Consider the following 13,592-nt stretch of genomic DNA (forward strand, 5'->3'; position numbering starts at 1 on the left):
GCTGGGGCTGTTTAACTGGAGAAGAGAAGACATGTTTGTGAGTACTGAGGACAGGTAAGATGTGACTGCCCTCTTCAAGGATCTGAAGAGACTTCTCATAGAAGACAGATTCTACCTGTTCAGCTTGGCTCCACAGGGCAGGACAGGGCATACCTGCTAGAAGTTGAACAGGGGAAAATTTAGTTATGACAGCAAAAAGAAAGTCTTCACCATGAATGAGCGCTCTCCAAAAGTGATTGGGCTATCTCAGACTGGAGGGGGGTTCCCCTCTTGCTGGGGATCTTTAAGCAGAGACTGGGTGAGCACCCATTGCTGGGTTCAGTGCTATTCTGTGAACCAGTTTGCAAAGCTTCAGGTTACAGTTTGTTGCATGGTCTCTCAGGGCCATTGGAAAAACTGTTGGTTGAACTTTGTTTTGGGGGATGGAGCTGAAAACAAGACGCTCCTAAGGGATGCCCCCCTCCCCCCCAGAAGATGGTGAAGGTGGATGGATTTTGCTGAAAGGGAGTTTCCGCTGCTTTCCTTTTCTGTCTGAGCCAGAATCCTAGGGAATAATGATGTGAACATAAAAGCACGTGGTGTTAATTCAAAGTGGGAAGGACTGGGAGGTTGGTGTTAAAATCAATGTGTTTACTTGGCTATTCTCTGGAAGACTTCTCTCTTGATGGAGTCGAAGACAAATTGTGTTTAGTTTTTGAATAAACAGGACAGTAGGAGGAAGCCCATTGCCTGTGGATTGTAAACACAGGTCATGCAGAGCTTGTCAGAGAGGGGGAGGGGAGAAAAGCTGCTTCCAGCCTCCTAGCTAGTCTAGACCAATTAAAAGTGTGTATTCTTGGGAAAAGGGCTGTCAGAAATAAATGTCATCTGGAAAATCCTGACGTCTTTGAGAAGGTTGGCTTGAATCTCATGCTTTGTTTCCCTCTTCCTAGGCAGAAATGCTTTGTGCTTCAAGTGGAGTAGCTTCTTTATCTGGGACTTCTTAAAAATCTTTCCCTTTTGTGTCTTTTTGGAGGAGGAACCAGCATTGGGTAGGAAATGCCTTTCTTCTGGGGAGCAAGAAATAAAGATGTGCACTTAGAAAGTTCTTGGACAAAGCCCAAATTCTCTGGCTTTGAAAGCCCTTTCCAAAGGGGCTTCGACCTGCCTTTCCAAGCCTACCTTCTTTTGGTCCTTCTTAGGATGTGCCATTTTGCATCTTGGTGTCTTTGCATAGGCTGTCCCCATACCTGAAATTCTCTCCCTCTTCACATTCATGCTTTAGAATCCCTAGCCTCTTCAAGTTCGTTTCTGATCCATTCCCCCATCCTAATGTTACTGTCTTACTCTCCTCTGTAAAGTGGACACAGTAGTAGCACCTACTTCATCATAGTAACTCCTATGTGGGTGTTACATGCTAGGTGTTTAATAAACGCTTACTGAGTGGATGAATATTTTGGTCACTGCCCCTGGGTTTGGGGAAATGCTTAGAATACAGACAATCACCTACCAAATCCCTGGGTCATTTCGCAGGAAACAGTAGTACTTGTGCCTCTTTTTAAAAGCTTAATTGATATCTCTTCTTTTTACAACAAACTTTTTTTCCAGAAGGAGAGATAGATAAGGTGGAAATGTTCTCTGAGCTTAGAGGAGTGAGAGTAAAGGAAATGGTGGTAGTGAATGTAGATGGCATTTCTTCAAGCATTTGGCTAAGAAAGAGAAGAAAGCTATGGGGATGGTAGAGTCAAGGGAGGCTTCAGTTAGGATATATTTCCTTTGATGGGACAGCTAGGTGGTGCAGTGGATAAAGCACCAGTGCAGGAGTCAAGAGGACCTGAGTTCAAATCTCCCCTCAGACACTTGACACTCTCTAGCTGTGTGACCTTGGCCAAGTCACTTAACCCCAGTTGCCTCATCCTGGGTCATCTCCAGTCATCCTGATGAATATCTGGTCACTGGATTCAGATGGCTCTGGAGGAGAAGTGAGGCTGGTGACCTGCACAGCCCTCCCTCAATCAAAACAAAGTCAAGTTCAAGTCATGTCATTATTTCTCTGATGGCATGGTCTTCTTCAGCAACGAAGGATGAATACACATTTCCTTTGATACGTCTTGGTTTCAGAATCCCCTGACTAACAAGGAAGACTATAGATCCATAGAAAATGGACATTAGTCTCTTCTTTCAAACACTTCTGAAATTAGAAGAGCTGCTGGGAACAGCGAATAGGGGCAGGAAAGGACAGAAAGAAATTGGGTTAGAGTATGGGGGGGTGGGAGTAAAGATTTTTTTCTATGTTTAGTATAGAACCTTAACTTTAGTCATTCAATTTTGGGAGGGTTTTCTAGCAAGACTGACATTGGCATAGTAAAAACCAGTGTGATATCAGGGACCTCAGAGCTTCTCTAGAGACTGAACTGAGTCTCCCCCATCTCTTCTTCTCTGATTTTCCCAATATTTCTATTTCCTGTCTCCAGTCTTGTGTGCACTGGAATTGTATAAGTATTGCTAGGTCACTGGAATGTGGTGTGCTAAAAAGAAAATTGGCTCTGGAGTCAGAAGGCAAGGGTCCAAATCTTGCCTCTTATTTATTCGTAGAATCTTGGATAGGTAATTTTACTTCTGTGGGACTCAGTTTTCTGATCTGTGAAATAAATGCTAAGGTCTAAGGTCTCTCACAGCTTTTGTTCCTATGATTCTATGAGCCTACTAAAGGAAACTTCCCTTAGCTGTTTTCAGAGAGAATCATGGAATCCAGAGCCAGTCTGGTCCATCCCCCTCATTTTACAGAGGAAGAAACTGAGGCCCCATGGGAGTGATGCTTCTTGCTCAAAGACACAGGGGAATGAGTGGCAGAGGAGAGATTCAAGCCCAGATCCTCTCTCTCTAGGTCTGATGATCTTTCTCCTTTCTGTGGGTCCGTACAAGACTGAGTGTGACGGTCAGAAAGCTGATCAGTCTTAGAGCTGGACCTTGCAGCAGGAGCCTGACCCTGAAGGGTAATCGTCTCCCATCTTTCTCAATCACTTTATCTAAACTCAGCGTGGCTGCCATCCCTCCTTTATTCCCTCATACCTTACTTAGCTGTGTATTTGTTCCAGTTCACTCTCTTCCCCCCTCCCAACCCCCTCCCTCAAAGATAGGGTCTGTTGCTTCTCATCTCTGTATCCGCAGCTTCTAGCCCTGAGCCCAGTGCATTGTGGATGTGTAATAAATCCTTGTTGAAGTCAATGGAAATATATGCTGTTAAGACAGATGATTGACTGTGTTCTGACCACTATATAACAAAATTGTTTATAAATGATAAAACTAAATTAAGCTTGGGAGTTTTGTATGGGGGAATGAGGCTTGAATTGGGGAAGAAATGGATTACCTACCTTAAGTTTCCAAAGATGATGTTCTGAGGTAAGATGGCATTGTGTTAGGGTTTCTCTGTCCTCTGGAGTCTAAGTATGGACAGCCACAGGTATCCTGCTTAGTGTCAAAAGGATCTTTGTTGGGAAACTGTCTGCTGGTTGATGTAATGACTCCAATAAAATCAGATGTGCCGGCAGCCTGTAGTTGTTTGTACTTTATTTTTATAGAACTATACAACTGTCTCCCTAGGGGCTCTGAGCCCGCGCTCTGAGCTCGCACTCTGAGCTCCCTGAGCTGTGGTTGTTCCATAGACAGTGAGCTCACACTTGGAGAAGTTTCCCTGAGATCTCTCTGCCCTGAAGGCTCTCCTCATGCCTTATCTCTTGACTTCTTCTTTGCACCCAGTACCTTCTCCCAGGACTTCTTCAAATTTAGCACATACCAGGTTGTAGTAGAGTCCTTTGTATTGCTATCTTATTCTCCTATATCAGAGGTGAAAAAAATACTTGGTGGTGGGCTGCCCACTTTGCCGCCCCCCGCCCCCCCCAGCACTCTCAGGTGGGACAGAACCAGGGTAAGATGTAAGTAGGAATTACTCAGCAAATAAATAAAAATGCAGTTTGTTGTTGCCGTTCATTCTTATCTGACTCTTCATGATCCCATTTGGAATTCTGTTGGCAAAAATACTGATGTGATTTGCCATTCCCTTTTCCAGCTCATTTTACAGAGAAGGAAACTGAGGCAAACAGGGGTAAATGGCTTGCCCAGGTTCACACAGCTAGGAAGTATCTGAGGCCACATTTGAACTCAGGTCTTCCTGACTCCAGGCCCAGCCTCTATCTACTGGGCCACCTAGCTGTTTGCCAAAATACAATAGAATATAGTGTTACCGTGTGGTCTTCAAAGTCAATATGAGGCTGAGAGGGATCCGTATGTGTAGTTTAGTGACCCCATTTCTATGTGATTTTGACACCACTGCCCGATATGACTAAGATTTTGAGGGGGCAAGTACTGTGACTTGTTTCACTGTTGTATCCCCAGAGCCTAGTATAGTGTACAGGGGATAAGTGATAAGTGTTTGTTGAAGTATTGGCTGAATAATCACCTCCTTGAACTGGTTATAGATCATTGGAAATGATTAAATATGTCTCTGCTAAATTTATCTTGGGGCAGCTAAGCGATACAGTGGAGAGAGCACTGGGTCTAAAGTCAGGAAGACCTGAGTTCAGATACTTACTAGCTCTGTGACCCTGGGTAAGTCACTTCACTCTGTTTGTCTCAGTTTCCTCATGTGTAAAATGAGCTGGAGAAAGAAATGGCAAACCACTCCTGTGTCTTTGCCAAGAAAACCCCAAATGGGGTCACAGAGCAGATACCATTGAACAACAAAAACAGTTACTTTGCTAAGAGGCAGGGATAGATCAATCAACACAGATTTATTAAGCACCTACTAAGTGCTAGCCATTGTGTGAGGATACAAAGAAAAGGTGAAATAGACCCTGCCCTCAGAGGGCTCACATTATAATGGGGTAGATGACAAACACACAAGCAGTTATAGATACAAGATGCATCCACAGTCAATACAAAGCACACGGCTTTGGAAGGGCCCTTGGAGCACGTCTATATACATCGATGCTGATCTCCCCTCATTTTACAGATGAAGGAAACGGAGACCCAAAGAGGCAAAGTGATTTGCCCAAGGTCACCCACATAACAGTGGGTGACAGTGTCAGGATTTGAACCCGGGTCCTCTGGCACGAGTTCCATGGCTGTTTTCCACTGCTTGCTATACTAGGGTCCTTGAGCTTCTGAACATGAATCATGGGCAGTGTTGTCCTGGCTGTAGGCCCAGTTCTCGGTGGTCTTCAGCTAGAGATTTCCTCATCTTGGAATTCTTGACTTTGTATTTGCTTCACCTATTGCTTTGCAAACTCAGTTTTCTGATCTTTTGAGCCAAATAAATGAAGTGGGAGGCTTGCAACCCAGAGATTCCAAGAAAACAGAGTTTGCTTGCTGGAATGAGCCTCACCATTGCTGAAACACTTGGCTGTGATTTTGCTCCCCTCCAATTTTGGACCTTCTTACTTATGAGGAGAGCGAGCACCTATGGGTTGATGAACTGGGAAGCAATGAGCTTTTTCCCTCCCTGCCATGTTGCTGTTGATGGGTATGCACAGAAAAGCTCCAGTCCTTGGTAGGACTCTTTCCCCCGCAGAGTGAGGACTGTATCTGGTGGTAGGTAATGCCCAGGACATCCAGCTACGCCCTAGACCCCTCATTCACAAGGATCTTCTCACACAAAAGTGCTCTCTCTCAGTGTTGCCCTGCTACTCAAGGTCACCTGAGGGGCTGGGATTTCTCTACTGTAGATATTTCCTCCAGGGACATGGAATGAAATTCATTTAACCCCTCCTGGGCAGCTTGGGTGTCCTCCTGTAAGATTGTCTCAGGGAAGTCACCCATTGTGTTGGGGGTGGGGTAAGAGTTGGACCTTGAGTATTAACTGAATATTCATTAATGCCTAATATTTTTTAAATTTTATTTTTAAATCAAATTTTAAATAAATTAAAATAAAGTAAATAAATTAAAATTTGATTTAAAAAAATTTAAATAGGTCACCTATATAGTAAAATGTTCAAGATCGTGAAAATTGACTATAAATAGCTTTCTTTGTTTTCTCTGAAGAATGGATGAGGGGGTCGATGGAGACAACCAAGGGAAATTTAGACTGTTATGCTTTCAATATGCTTTTTTAATGTGACGTATACATAGGACCATATGTCCCTAGGTGCACAGGCCTTTAGTGGCCATCTGCTCCAATCCCTCCTTTTTACAGAAGAGGACGTTGAATCCCACCAGGGAAAATGACTTGTCCAAGGCCACATTGATGGCCAGGTTAGACCCCTCTGATTCCTGTCCCCTTTATGCTGCACTGTACTGACTCAAGAGCTTCATGCCCTAGGGGGACCTGGTCCTAGACCCAGTCAGTGCTGGGCATGGCCTGTATCCTTCCCAAGCGCCATCTTGGTTCAGTCTCCTTGTCCCAGAGGTAGAATTTGTTGGTGTTTTCGTTCCAGAGAACAACTTCGCAAGAAGCGAGGATAAATGAGGAGGAAACCGATAAAGAGGAGAGTGGGGAGGATGGGTCCAGCGAGTCGGAGGACCACCGCAGCATCGTCCTTCACCTGATCTCCCAGCTTCGATTTGGAATGGACCTCACCAAAGTACGTGAGCCTTCCCCAGGCTCCAGTGTGGGCCATCAGGGTGGAGAGGCTGCTCAGCTTACTTGCGAGGGGGTCCATCCCTCAAAGGCTGAGGCCCCAAACTGAGCAAGTGCTGAGCAGGATGCTCTGGTGAAGGAGGCTGGAGTCTTCATCTCCAGGTGGAATTTCTCATCTGGAAAGTCGGAGTTGAGGCTCGCCCATTCTCAGCTCAGCCAAAGCATCAGGAAAATTACTTCCTCTCTTTGGGGCTCGGTTGTCTCATCAGTCCAATGGGTGGAGGGGACGGGGGTCGCTAAGCTCCCTCCTTGCTCTGACCCTGAGGGAACTACTCCTGAATCCTGTGTTCCAGCCCAACAGGTCACTGATTCTCTGTCTTGACTCATGTTTCTCCTGCAAGGGATGTCTTTCCCTGTCTATACACCACTCATCCTTCATGTCCCATGTCCCGCATAAAGCATTCCCAGACTGCCAGCCCTCGGGGCTCCCTCATGGGTTGTTCCCTCCTCCAGCCCTCCGTGGCTCACACTCTCCCTCTTGTCTGTGCAGCTTTTAGCCTGTGTTACCTTGCATTGTTGATGGCCTTTATTATGTGTCTGCTTTCTCCTGACTAGATTGTAAGGGCCTTAGGGGCAGGCACCATCCACACCCTATGTGTCTTTGGTATCCCCAGAATGCAACTCAGGGCCCTGTCATCATAAGTGCTCAGGAGTTGACCTATAGCTCAAAGCCATCCTGGGCTTCCTCAGACTTGGAAGAGAAAGGGGGATGACCAAGCGCCAGCAGTCTGGTGGTAGCAGCACAGTGTGGTGGGGGAGGGAGGAGGATGGGAAGCACTGTCGATAAAGTGACCTACTGTGTGCCAGGCGCTGGGATAAGTGCTTTTACAAATACTGTCTCATTTCATCCTCACAACAACCCTTTGAGGTAAATGCCATCATTATTTCCATTTTACAGTTGAGGAAATTGAGGAAAACTCAAGTTAAGTGACTTGCCCAGAGTCACATAAGTGGCATGGCTAAGATTTGAACCCAGGTCCTTGGACTCCAAAGTTAATATCTTTTTAAGTGTAAGAACTGGAAGTGGGTAAAGGAACTTAGAAAATGCTTTTGTGTTCTATATGAGAAAGTAACATGCTTTTAGTTCCATTTAAACATATGCACATGTAAATATATATACACATGTATATACATACCTGTATATAAGTAAATATAAGCATGTATAGACTTATGTATATATCTATATATATGCATATCATGTACGTGAGTGTGCACATATATGAACCTGGACTCAAACTCTGTTTGCGTAGGATTCTCTCATTGGTGGAGATTAACATTTGATGCTTTGACGAGTTTGGGAGAAGAGAGCTCTCCTGTCATCTAGCTCCCAGCCTTGAGCCAGCTGTGCCGCTCAGCGTGGGGGGGCCAAGCTTTGAGAGGTTAATGTTGACCAAAGGAGGAGAGTCCTGTGTGGATGGTCATGGAGCCATATGCCAATTGGCTTGAGGCCTGGTCACATTCACATGTATCATACATGTGTATACATACGTGTACCCCTGTATATAAATACCTATTTGTCTGTCTTGTCTGAGTTTAAAGGGAAAAGGTAGGCGTGTTTCTTAACTAAATTCCCCAGTAAGTGAAGACCCAAATGCTCAGTGACTGGCTAAAAAGCCCCCGGAGATTGTTTCCTCACTCGGAATCTTTGACTTCTCATGAGGGGTATCCTTGAGAATGAGGTGTAGAGCGCCTGTTGATTCAGAAGTCTGTGTGAGTGGTGGCCTGCATGGCAGGGCGCTACTTCCCCAAACTAGCTGATGAAATCTATAAAGTTTGCTTCTTTTCTGGCAGGGAGGGGCTGTGTTTTTTTCCCCCTTCTTTGCTTTTCCCCTTTCTTCCATGGGCCAGTCAGTCTCTCAGCAGTTTGGAGTCTGGGGTGGGAGGCCCAGGGAGGAGGAAGGCTGCTAAGGAGGCTGCAGAGGTGTCCAGAAAAGCTTTTCTTGTCTTTATGAAGCAGATCCCCCAGGGCCTTGCCTCCCTCCCAGCCCCAGACATGGATGTGACCCACACACTAGAGGAATTGTTTTCTCTGTACCTAGAATGAACTGTCCCTGTGCTGAAGGTTGCAAGGACTTTCATGCCCAAAGGAGAGTCTACTCAAGACCGGAAACTAGTTGTCCAAAAGCATTTATGAATGACTGAGTGACATGTCATTTATTAAGCACTTACTGTGTGCTACATTGGGTTGGAAGGGACCCACCAAGGGAGATACAAACTCAAAACCAAAGGCATTCTTGGTCCTTAAGAAGCTTCTATGCTTACACAAGGAGATAACAGCTCTCAAGAGTTGTAGGTGGATTAGAAATGGTCTGGAAATTTACAGAGATGGTGAAGGGAGCCGTAGGCAAATTGATCAACATGCCCTTTCCAGAAATAATGATGCTGGCTTAATTATGTTTAATTGATTCAGTTAATTAATGCACCTGAAAGAGGTGTGCAGGCTGAGCTTGGGGGATATGTATGGGGAGAAGTCCAGATAGTTAAGAGAAGTATGGTTGGATCCCAGGCCTCTCTATGATAGGCAACCAAGGCAACTACCCAGGAAGACTGTGGGCCCCTAGGACGACATGGGCATGAACAGGTGAAGTCTTCAGGGTTTGGTCAAATGCCTACCACATGTTTGCTGAGCATGGTCCTAACCTTTCATTTGGCACATGAGAGAACCAGGCCCAGGGTTGGGTGCCAGAGGCAGGATTTGAACTGGAAGAGCCCCCTCATAAAGAAGAGATGAGAGGAGACAAAGGAAGGAAGTAGCAGAGTGGCACCTTAAAGCCTATAGAAAGAGGAACCTACCAAGGTAGAGCCCCCAGAAAATGGATTGGAGCCCTTGGGAGGGGGGTTCCCCTCACTGGTGTTCTTCAGGAAAAAGCTAGGGCAGCAGCTGCTCAGGCCAGACAATGTTCCCCGAGGTGCTTTCTACTCTGGAATTGGGATTCCATAATGGGAACCCCCTTCAATTCAGTGATATTCAATAAACATTTATTAAGTGCCTACTGTATGCCAGGTGAGGGCTTTGTCAGATGGGTAAGTTTTGTTTTCCCAAAGTGGGGTGGTCCAGTGGTATCCATTTGCTCAAAGGCGTGACATGCTGACATGTAGGCAGAGGAAAGATTTGTGGTATATTGGGAAAAAAGCCTCGATTTGGAGTCAGGAAGACCTGAGTTTGAATCCTGCCTCAGACCCTTACTAGTTGTGTGACCCTGGGCAAGTCATCTAACTGCCCTCAGCCTTGGCTCCTTCACCTTTAAAATGATAGTAATAATAAATGATGATGAGCACCTACTGTGGGTCAGGCACTGTGCTACGCACGTTACAAATACTATTTCATTTGATCCCACAACAACCCTGGGAAGTTGGTGCTGTTACTATTCCTATTTTACAGTTGAGGAAACTGAGGCACACAGGGTCAGTGACTTGCCTACAGTCACTTAGACTTAGTTACTCAGACTTAGTGTCTGAGGCTGGATTTGAACTCGAGACTTCCAGACTCCAGCACCAAAGCTCTATCGGTCGCACCCGCTTGCTACCTTCTTAAATGAAGCATAAGAATCGTGCCTACCCCACAGGGTTGTGGTTAGTATCAGCTGAGATAATATAGAAATTGTTTTGCAAACTTTAGAGCATTATTTTGTAAAGTATGTATTAGATACCTACTGTGTGCCAGGCGCTCTAAGTGCTTTACAAATGGGATCTCATTTGGTCTTCACAACCATACATAAATGTTTGTCCGTATTATAAATAGCTTCAGCTGCTTTGTCCGTAGCTGCCTCCAGTGCTCTCCCTCCCATCACCCACAGCTTTTCCCACTGGGCAGCTGTCCCTCCTTGTGGTTCCTTTCATGGTGCTGGTCTTCCCTTAAAGAACCACCTGGAGAGGAGTGAGTGACTCTGCTTTTGATTGATGGAACTTGAGAGTTAATTTGTTGCTTGCTGGGTCTCTGGCAAAGCCCTCTTTCGTTTCCTCTGGAAAAGTCAAGGTTGATTCTGTTAATTATGTTAATAGGAGAGAAAGCTAGTGTTATTGATAGCCCAATAAAATTGATCTGGTGGTTTCCATGCTGGCGCCATCCATCTAAACAGCTGGCTTATTACTCATGCACCAGGCATCAGGCAGATAGTCCAGTGGGTGCCCGGCCCCCGACACTGGCCCTGGTGCTCCAGGCCCCAGGAAGCAAATGACAAAGTGACTTAATACTTATAAAGGAGTAGTAAAAGTAATAATGACAAAGCCATGAGAAAACCTCAGAAGGGACCAGGAAAGACAGTTTTACAAAAAATGAAATAAAAAAAAAGAAAAAGACAGAACCCAGTTAATTCCTCTTGTTCTGAGATTTTACTTCCCAGAGGGAGTGGGAGGCTAACACTGAGGATGTCTTCTGGGATTTGAAGGGCTGTCACGTGGAAGAAGGAGGAGCCGTGTTCTCCCTAACACCTTTATTAATTAACTTATTTTTAGTAATCAACATTTATTCTATAAGATTTTGAGTTCTAAATTTTACCCCTTCCCTCCCCTTCCCTCCTTCCTAAGACCTCAAGCAATCTAATGTAGGCTATACTTGTACAATCATATTAAACATATTTCCCTGTGAGTCATATTGTGAAAGAAGAATCAGAACAAAAAGGAAAAACCTAGAGAAAGAAAAAAAGAGAAAATAGTCTGCTTTTATCAGCATTCAGACTCCCGTTCTTTCTCTGGATGTGGACAGCACTTTCCATCATGAGTCTTTTGGAATTGTCTTAGATCCTTGCACTGCTGAGAAGAGCTAAGTCTATCAAAGTTGTTCATTGTTACAATGTTGCGGTTACTGTGTACAGTGTTCTCCTGGGTCTGCTCATTTCACTCAGCATTAGTTCATGGAAGTCTTTCAAGGTTTTTCTGAAGTCCGCTGCTCATCATTTCTTATAGCACAATAGTATTCCATCACATTCGTATACCACAACTTGTTCAGTCATTCCCCAATTAAGGCATCCCCTCAGTTTCCAATTCTGCCACCACAAAGAAAGCTGTGCTCTCTCTCTCTCTCTCTCTCTCTCTCTCTCTCTGTATATATATGTTTATCCATGTGAGTCCTTTTCCTGTTTTTATGGTCTCTTTGGGCTACAGACCTAATAGCGGTATTGCTGGATCAAACAGTATGCACAGTTTAATAACCCTTTGGGCATAGTTCCAAATTGCTCTCCAGAATGGTTGGATCAGTTCAGAACTCCACCAGCAATGCATTAGTGTTCCAGTTTTCCCACATTTTTGATGAGCCATGTTCTTCTCAGGCCTTCTAAGACAGAGCTAGGAGGAGTGGGAGGATGATGATCTCAGGCAAATGATGACGCTAGCCAACATTTCTAATGGGCTCTAAGATGTGCAAAGCACTTTTCACAATCACGTTCTGTTCAGACAAACTCTCTGAAGCAGGTGCTATAATCATGATCCTGTTTTACAGATGCAGAAGCTGAGTCTGAAAGGCTAGTTAAGGGTTACCCAGTTAAGAGGTGAGGGTGGGCTGCCCTCCCTATTCTCCCTCCCCCAGATCCAGCGCTTGCTCTATCACATCCCACATTCACTCTGATGTGGCCTCAAAGATCAGTTGGACTTTATGCATCTGAATCTGGGACATCTGACCCAGCGCTTGGCATGGAGTAGGTGTTTAATAAGCATGCCTTGATTAATGGATGAAAATGGCCACTTTGCACTTTCTGTCAACAACTCCCTGCTCTCTCCCTTATCTGATCCCAGAGCACTTTGTTTTTCTCATAAGCGTTCATCCTGTCCTAAATCGACACAGCCAGAAGGATTAGGTTTAGGCTTAGTTAGCACAGAGGGCTGGGCCTGGAGTCAGTAAGGCTAGAGTTCAAATCCAGCCTCAGACACTTAGTAGTAATGTGACCCTGGACAGGTCACTTTACCTCTCTCTGCCTCAGTTTTGTCAACCATAAAATGGGGATAATAACAGCTCCTACTTTCCAGAGTTGTTGTGAGGATCAAATGAGATAAGATGTACAAAGCCATCTATTATATTGTCATTATTGATTTGTATGATGATTCCCTATACACACGTTAAACAGTATGTTTATATATTTTATATTTATATGACATATTAATAGTAATAATATATATTTTTAGTTATATACATATTTATACTATAATAGTATATGTCTCTCCTTTAGCACATTGTAAATAGTTGAATGAATTGAGGCATTAAGGGGAAGAAGGCTGGGTCAGGCGATCTTTGAGGGTCCCCGATAATTCTTTGAGCCTCTAAATAAATCAATATCTGCTGAAGAACTGGGCTCAGACTATTTCTCCAAAACACAAAAAATTACCAGATTTTGTAAAGCCTTTTGTAATCAAGAGCATTGGTGAATCCCCTCAGGTCACAGGCTACAAAGTCATACTCATAAGAGTTAACATTTATATAGCGCCAAGGACTGGGCACTTCAGCCAGAGGTTGGCAGACCTATCAAAGGCAAATGTTGGGCAGGTGGTGGGGAAGCTGGAGGGGAGAGTAGGCCCAGGGACAGTGACTGAATGATTGATGGTGGGCCATGGTGCCAGGTGGCAAAAAGGCCAAAGAAACCTGGGGGCGTCCTGGGCCTGATAAAGGCCTGGTCCCCCACCGGTTGTGGCGCAGCCTCTTTAGTGACTCACTGGGTCATGTTCCATGTTTCATAAAGTTTTGGGCTCCAAGAAAATTTAAAGCCAATCCCCTTCTTTCTTAGATAAAGTTAGTAAGTTGCCAGGCTGAGATTTGAACTAACATCTTGATGGACTTCAAATCCATCATTCTTTGCCCTTTCGCACACATGCTGCAAAGTGAAGGAAAATCTGGGGCTCACCACTGATGAGTAAGGATTTGTTAGAGATGGTTAGAATATGAGAGAGGGCACTCTTACCTGCAAATCTTCTGTAGAGCCTGGAGTTCGGCCTTATTTCCATATTTCCACGTGAGCTATTAGGGTATGTCTTCTCATTTTTGGGGGGACAT

The 13,592-nt window shown here is 44.8% G+C and overlaps 1 protein-coding gene across 4 annotated transcripts in view; it reads left to right on the forward strand.

Annotated features, from left to right (window-relative positions):
- The window catches only part of OSBPL10 (oxysterol binding protein like 10), a 228,543-nt gene that overhangs the window by 189,998 nt on the left and 24,953 nt on the right, over positions 1–13,592 (forward strand). For all 4 annotated transcript variants that reach the window (XM_072651109.1, XM_072651110.1, XM_072651111.1 and 1 more), the window contains one exon: positions 6,411–6,557. In XM_072651109.1, the coding sequence (XP_072507210.1) occupies positions 6,411–6,557 (147 nt within the window). The remainder of the gene's footprint in view (positions 1–6,410; positions 6,558–13,592) is intronic.

This window comes from Notamacropus eugenii, chromosome 3, assembly GCF_028372415.1.
Source record: "Notamacropus eugenii isolate mMacEug1 chromosome 3, mMacEug1.pri_v2, whole genome shotgun sequence".
In the NCBI taxonomy this organism is placed as follows: Eukaryota; Metazoa; Chordata; class Mammalia; order Diprotodontia; family Macropodidae; genus Notamacropus; species Notamacropus eugenii.